This window comes from Macaca mulatta, chromosome 2 (assembly GCF_049350105.2).
Source record: "Macaca mulatta isolate MMU2019108-1 chromosome 2, T2T-MMU8v2.0, whole genome shotgun sequence".
NCBI lineage: Eukaryota > Metazoa > Chordata > Mammalia > Primates > Cercopithecidae > Macaca > Macaca mulatta.
Genome location: NC_133407.1, coordinates 162,000,704 through 162,009,057, shown reverse-complemented (window position 1 = coordinate 162,009,057; position 8,354 = coordinate 162,000,704). Strand labels below are relative to the sequence as shown.

General features: G+C 38.9%; 1 protein-coding gene across 1 annotated transcript in view; it reads right to left on the bottom strand.

The window, feature by feature from the left end:
- Positions 1 to 605: 605 nt before the first annotated feature.
- The window catches only part of IQCB1 (IQ motif containing B1), a 73,680-nt gene continuing 65,931 nt past the window's right edge, over positions 606 to 8,354 (bottom strand). Inside the window, exons 14-15 of the mRNA XM_015129989.3 lie at positions 3,136 to 3,292; positions 606 to 1,177 (exon numbers count right to left, since the gene is read on the bottom strand). Coding sequence (XP_014985475.3) covers positions 948 to 1,177; positions 3,136 to 3,292 — 387 coding nt within the window. The 3' untranslated portion in view covers positions 606 to 947. The remainder of the gene's footprint in view (positions 1,178 to 3,135; positions 3,293 to 8,354) is intronic.

Below are 8,354 nucleotides of genomic sequence, written 5' to 3'. Positions count from 1 at the left end.
TACAAATATAGGAATTTTGACTAGAATTTTACTAAAGTTAACATTAGAGATTGTACAACATTATACAATTTGATCTTATATCCAGAAATACGGGTATTTTCACTCATTTTACAAAAAGCATCTTCCAGATTCTTTATGATATGGAGTTATGATTTGTTAACTGATTTTAACTTAAATTCCATATTGTTACAAACACAAACTGAAGTGGCTTCAATTTTATGGTATTAAAACATATTTAAAGCAAACATGGAAATTGAAAAGTATTAGGTTGGAACCAAATAATCATAAAGGTACCTAGGATTATAACAAAAATTAAACATTATATTTAACTCTGAGATTCCTAGGAGAAAAGACAAAAAGGGAAACTGTACATTATATAGTTCTCATAGTTTAATAGAAAGAATGCATTTTTTTGGTAGGTAGTTCCTTTTAGAAATAACAAAATAGAAAATGAGTTCAACCACTGCTTTATAGAAAATAGGGAAATGTTCTTCAATTGAGCATTTCTTTTCCTCACATTAATAAACTCTGCACACACCTCCTATGTTAATAGGAAATAGGAATTCCAGATAACAAATGTGGAAAGTTGAAATAATCCTGACAAATTTTTCAAATCAATTGTTGAAAATCTTTATTTAGAAAAAAATCTTTAGTTGGAAAACAGCAGAAACCAAAGAAAAACACACTTCATGTAAACAACAGAACACTATGCTAAGTTTAGTTCTACAATAAAAGCCACACAAATCTGTGTGTGGCCAAGGATGAGGATACAGAGAAAAGAAAAAGAAAATTGAGAGAGAGGTAGAAGATAACTCTTTGCTTACTGCAGGTCTTGTCACCTCTGGAAAATAATAAGTTAGGATGGCCCTAGTCTACTAGCATGCCAGAGGTAGAACCAATATAATCTCCTAAAATATGAGATTTGTGTCAATTCTTAGGGTAACTCACTAAGGTGGTTTGGTTCCACCAATGAATAAAGTTTCTAATTCTACACTAAGCTCATCCTTTGGAACATCAATCTCATCTCCAGATTCTTCCCCAAGCTTCTTCCACCAGGGTGCTTGTATGTGCTTCAGGGTTGTGAGATGGGCCTGCTTGGCCTTGGCTGCCACAGGCCTGGATCTACTTAGGAAGAGCTCAGGTTCTTTGCCTTCTGCCTCCTTTAGACTTGGTGCCTCTGTAGTGGACAGAAAATAAATAGATGAGAACAAGAGTCCTATGCCAGGCAGGTAGGAACTTGGAAGCTACAGAGCTGTAACCCTGCAGGCAGAAACAGCATTCCAACTCTGAATGTATTACTTTTGAGACAGGGTCTCGCTCTATTGCCTAAGCTGGAGTGCAGTAGCATGATCACGGTTCACTGCAGCCTCAACCTCCTGGGCTCAAGTGATTCTCCCACCTCAGCTTCCTAAGTACCTGGGACTATGCCACCACACCCAGCTAATATTTTTTCTCTTTTTTGTAGAGATCTCACTATGCTGCCCAGGCTGGTCTCAAACTTCTGGACTCAAGCAATCCTTCTGCCTCAGCTTCAAGTGTTGGGATTACAGCCACGAGTCAACATATTTGGCCCATTTCTGTTTTTTTTGAGATGGAGTTTTGCTCTTGTTGCCCAGGCTGGAATGCAATGGTGCGATCTCAGCTCACTGCAACCTCCGCCTCCTGGGTTCAAGTAATTCTCCTACCTCAGCCTCCCGAGTAGCTGGGATTACAGGCGTGCACCACCATGTCTGGCTAATTTTGTATTTTTAGTAGAGATGGGGGTTTCACCATGTCGGTCAGGCTGGTCTCGAACTCCTAACCTCAGATGATCTGCCTACCTCGGCCTCCCAAAATGTTGGGATTACAGGCATGAGCCACCGCGCCCGGCCATTTCTATGTTTAAAGGAATAAAAAAAGATGTAGATTTTTGTAAGATGGTTTATTTATTTATTTATTTTATTATTTTTGAGACAGAGTCTTACTCTGTCACCTACGCTGGAGTGCAGTGGCACGATCTCTGCTCACTACAACCTCCGCCTCCCGGGTTCAAGCAATTCTCCTGCCTCAGCCTCCCGAGTAGCTGGGATTACAGGCACCCACCACCATGCCCAGCTAATTTTTATATTTTTAGATGGGGTTTCACCATGTTGGTTATGCTGGTCTCAAACTCCTGACCTCGTGATCCGCCACTTCGGCCTCCCAAAGTGCTGGGATTAGAAGCGTGATCCACCTCGCCTGGCCAAGATGGTTTATTTAAAGAACAGAAACTTTAATAGAACCTCGTCCTATAGATGAGAGGCTCAGTTTCAGCCATTTATCCAATTTCAAAATATAAAATTCCCAAATAGTAGCCATTAAAGAAAACACTGGTCCTTTCTGTTCACATACACTAAAGAAATCCAAGAGGCTGACTGAAACACAGGGGCTTCATGGATGGGATCTCTCGTTAAATGGGTCAGTGGTTATGATGAATTAATTTTTGTAAAAGTACTTCATTAAAAATTATAGGCCAGGCGCAGTTGCTCACGCCTATAATCGCAGCACTTTGGGAGGCCGAGGTAGGCAGGTCACAAGGTCAAGAGACCGAGACCATCCTGGCCAACATGGTGAAACTCCGTGTCTACTAAAACTACAAAAATTAGCTGGGCATGGTGGTGCTCACCTGTAGTCTCAGCTGAGGCAGGATAATCATTTAAACCTGGGAGGCAGAGGTTGCAGTGAGCCAAGATCACGCCACTGCACTCCAGCCTGGCAACGGAGGAAGACTCCGTCTCAAAAAAATAAAAAAAAATTATAAAATGCGCTACAAGAGAATGACACTGTAACTATTGTCATCATCTACTTATAAAATATGACCAAAAGCTTTTCAGATTACATAGTAAAAGATGGCTAGTAGGGCTCAGCATCTGAAATTAATAACTTCGGGGTGACACATATGAATGATGGCAAAGCTTGGGGAAACACATAAGAAGGAGGTTATAAAATCTGCATCATTTGAAAACATTATGTGCTGGTCTGATCTATGTAAAAATTTCCTGAGGTTAGGGGATGAGCTAAAGATGCTTACTAATGGTTTCCTTCTGAAGGTTTTGGATGTCACAAACCTTGCATAGGTTGTTCCTTTTAGAGAACAAAAGTAAAATGAGCACATACTCATTAGCTGTTCAACATTGGTGCTGATCTGTGCCATCAGAGCTTCTCTGTGCTGCTGGGCTCGCTCTTCCACGGCCCTGCCCATGAAGTAGTGTTGCAGTCGTTCTTGAGCTTGGGCATGGAGTTCCCTACTGACCACATCTGACATTGGAGAGCCCTGGAAACACAGGACAGAAAAACTTATCACAAAGAGGACATAGGTATCAAAGTACCCAACCACTTAGCAGAGGTTTTAGAATGCTTAGCTGTCTCTCATTTTATCAATTGAATCTTATGATTGATGTCTATCTTGTATTCTTACGCAAGTATTAAATAGTCTCTTAAAAGTTTTAGATAAAAATAATGGTGGAGAAGTTTTTTGTCTTTCTTTTTCGTATGTGACCATACTTTACTTTCTCAGACACTGTGGAATTACAGGAGAGGAGATAAAAAACAACTACAAAAAAACAACCTGATTAAAAAATGAACAAAATATAATCCTGTGGAAAAAAAATGACTTGAATAGACATTTCTGAAAAAAGATAAAGAAACAGCCAGTAAACACATGAAAAGATGCTCAAACTCACTAATTAGGAAAATGCAAGTTCAAACCATAAGATACAACTTCATATCTATTAGCTGCTATCAAAAACAACGACTACAACAAAAATAACTAATGCTGACAAGGATGTACAGAAACTGGAACCCTGTGTGTGACTGGTAGAAATGTAAAATGGTACAGCCACTATGGAAAACAGTATGGCAGTTCCTCAAAAAATTTTTAAAAAGACTTAGCATATAATCTAGCATTTACATTTCTGGATACTCACCCAAAAGAATTGAAAGCAAGTACACAAACAGATATTTGTACACACATGCTCACAGTAGCATTATTCACAATAGCCAAAAGGTGGAAGGAACCCAAGTGTTCCTTGGATAAACAAAATGTAGTATACATAATGGAATATTATTCAGCCTTTAAAAAGTAGAAAATTCTGACACATGCTAAAACATGAACCTTGAAGACATTATACCAAGTGAAACAACGAAGTATGATTCCACTAATGGGGTACTTAGAGTAGGCAAATTCATAGAGACAGAAAGTAGAATGGTGGTTGCCAGGAGCTGGGTAGTGGGGGAATGGTGAGTTAGTGTTTAATGGATGCAGAGTTTCAGTTCTGCAAAATGAAAAAAGTTCTCAAGATGGATGGTGGTGATGGTTGCACAAACAATATGAACGTACTCAATGCTAGTACACTACATTTAAACATAGTTAAAATGGTACTTTTTACATTTTATCTATTTTACCACTCTGAAAATAAATAAATTTAAAAAATATAGGTACATGAAGCCACACAAAACTTACTGTATCAGAATTTCTTGGGGTGTGTGGGGCTTGGGTATATAATTTTTATAAAGGCGATTAAATTTGTAAATGATTAAAACTGTTAAAAGCAATATGTCCTCTCTACAGAGCTTAGGAACTGATTATTTATTGGAGAGAAGGCATGCTTCTGTCTGTCCTCATTCCATCTCTGCTTTAAAAACTTTCAGTTGTGGTTCTGCCCCTCTCTCCAATTAGGTTCTGGTGCTTGGCTAAGGGAGGAGTTGCTAATATGCTTGATAAGCACTTAAGAGATTCGTTGGCCATATACACCATGGAATACTATGCAGCCCTAAAAAAGGATGAGTTCATGTCCTTTGCAGGGACATGGTTTATGTCCTGGAAGTTGGAAACCATCATTCTCAGCAAACTAGCACAAGAACAGAAAACCAAATACTGCATGTTCTCACCCATAAGTGGAAGTTGAAAAATGAGAACACGTGGACGCAGGGAGGGGAACATCACACAGTGGGGCCTATCGGGGGATGGGGAGCTAGGGGAAGGATAGCATTAGGAGAAAAACCTAATGTAGATGACAGGTTGATGGGTCCCAAACCACCCATGGCACGTTATACCCGTGTAACAAACCTGCACGTTTCGCACATGTATCCCAGAACTTAAAGTATAATAATAACTAAAAAGAAGAGATTCATTGGCCATGTTTTATAGGTGGCCAGGCTGATTATTTTTAAAAGCTCAGGACCCCTAAAATTTTTTTCAGCACTTAGGTTAAAAGAACTTTATTAAAAATACAGCTTTATTCACTCCTCAGCAAATGTACAACAACAGAAATTATAACAAACTGTCTCTCAGACCACAGTGCAATCAAACTAGAACTCAGGACTAAGAAACTCAATCAAAACCGCTCGACTACATGGAAACTGGAAACTGCTCCTGAATGACTACTGGGCACATAATGAAATGAAGGCAGAAATAAAAATATTCTTTGAAACCAATGAGAACAAAGACACAACATACCAGAATCTCTGGGACACATTTAAAGCAGTGTGTGGAGGGAAATTTATAGCACTAAATGCCCACAAGAGAAAGCTAGAAAGATCTAAAATTGACACTCTAACATCAAACTTAACAGAACTAGAGAAGCAAGAGCAAACACATTCAAAAGCTAGCAGAAGGCAAGAAATAACTGAGATCAGAGCAGAACTGAAGGAGAGACACAAAAAACCCTCCAAAAAAAATCAGTGAATCCAGGAGTTGGTTTTTTGAAAAGATCAACAAAATTGACAGACCGCTAGCAAGACTAATAAAGAAGGAAAGAGAAAAGAATCAAATAGACACAATAAAAAATGATAAAGGGGATATCACCACCGACCCCACAGAAATACAAACTACCATCAGAGAATACTATAAACACCTCTATGCAAATAAACTAGAAAATCTAGAAGAAATGGATAATTTCCTGGACACTTACACTCTCCCAAGACTAAACCAGGAAGAAGTTGAATCCCTGAATAGACCAACAGCAGGCTCTGAAATTGAGGCAATAATTAATAGCCTACCAACCAAAAAAAGTCCAGGACCAGATGGATTCACAGTTGAATTCTACCAGAGGTACAAGGAGGAGCTGGTACCATTCCTTCTGAAACTATTCCAATCAATAGAAAAAGAGGGAATCCTCCCTAACTCATTTTATGAGGCCAACGTCGTCCTGATACCAAAGCCTGACAGAGACACAACAAAAAAAGAGAATTTTAGACAAATATCCCTGATGAACATCGATGCAAAATCCTCAATAAAATACTGGCAAACCAAATCCAGCAGCACATCAAAAAGCTTATCCACCATGATCAAGTGGGCTCCATCCCTGGGATGCAAGGCTGGTTCAACATATGCAAATCAATAAACGTAATCCAGCATATAAACAGAACCAAAGACAAAAAGTACATGATTATCTCAATAGATGCAGAAAAGGCCTTTGACAAAATTCAACAGCCCTTCATGCTAAAAACTCTCAATAAATTCGGTATTGATGGAACGTATCTCAAAATAACAAGAGCTATTTATGACAAACCCACAGCCAATATACTGAACGGGCAAAAACTGGAAGCATTCCCTTTGAAAACTGGCACAAGACAGGGATGCCCTCTCTCACTACTCCTATTCAACATAGTGTTGGAAGTTCTGGCTAGGGCAATCAGGCAAGAGAAAGAAATCAAGGGTATTCAGTTAGGAAAAGAAGAAGTCAAATTGTCCCTGCTTGCAGATGACATGATTGTATATTTAGAAAACCCCATTGTCTCAGCCCAAAACCTCCTTAAGCTGATAAGCAACTTCAGCAAAGTCTCAGGATACAAAATTAATGTGCAAAAATCACAAGCATTCTTATACACCAGTAACAGACAAACAGAGAGCCAAATCATGAATGAACTTCCATTCACAATTGCTTCAAAGAGAATAAAATATCTAGGAATCCAACTTACAAGGGATGTAAAGGACCTCTTCAAGGAGAACTACAAACCACTGCTCGGTGAAATGAAAGAGGACACAAACAAATGGAAGAACATACCATGCTCGTGGATAGGAAGAATCAATATTGTGAAAATGGCCATACTGCCCCAGGTAATTTACAAATTCAATGCCATCCCCATCAAGCTACCAATGAGTTTCTTCACAGAATTGGAAAAAACTGCTTTAAAGTTCATATGGAACCAAACAAGAGCCGGCATTGCCAAGACAATCCTAAGTTAAAAGAACAAAGCTGGAGACATCACGCTACCTGACTTCAAACTATACTACAAGGTTACAGTAACCAAAACAGCATGGTACTGGTACCAAAACAGAGATATAGACCAATGGAACAGAACAGAGCCCTCAGAAATAATACCACACATCTACAGCCATCTGATCTTTGACAAACCTGACAAAAACAAGAAATGGGGAAAGGATTCCCTATTTAATAAATGGTGCTGGGAAAATTGGCTAGTCATAAGTAGAAAGCTGAAATTGGATACTTTCCTTACTCCTTATACGAAAATTAATTCAAGATGGATTAGAGACTTAAATGTTAGACCTAACACCATAAAAACCCTAGAAGAAAACCTAGGTAATACCATTGAGGACATAGGCATGGGCAAGGACTTCATGTCTAAAACACCAAAAGCAATGGCAACAAAAGCCAAAATTGACAAATGGGATCTAATTAAACTAAAGAGCTTCTGTACAGCAAAAGAAACTACCATCAGAGTAAACAGGCAACCTACAGAATGGGAGAAAATTTTTGCAATCTACTAATCTGGTAAAGGGCTAATATCCAGAACCTACAAAGAACTCAAACAAATTTGCAAGAAGAAAACAACCAACCTCATCAAAAAGTAGGCAAGGGATATGAACAGACATTTCTTAAAAGAAGACCTTCATACAGCCAACAGACACATGAAAAAATGCTCGTCATCACTGGCCATCAGAGAAATGCAAATCAAAACCACAATGAGATACCATCTCACACCAGTTAGAATGGCAATCATTAAAAAGTCAGGAAACAACAGGTGCTGGAGAGGATGTGGAGAAATACGAACACTTTTACACTGTTGGTGGGATTGTAAACTAGTTCAACCATTGTGGAAAACAGTATGGTGATTCCTCAAGGATCTAGAACTAGAAATACCATATGACCCAGCCATCCTATTACTGGGCATATACCCAAAGGATTATAAATCATACTGCTATAAAGGCACATGCACACGTATGTTTATTGCGGCACTATTCACAATAGCAAAGACTTGGAATCAACCCAAATGTCCATAAGTGACAGACTGGATTAAGAAAATGTGGTACATATACACCATGGAATACTATGCAGTCATAAAAAAGGATGAGTTCGTGTCCTTTGTAGGGA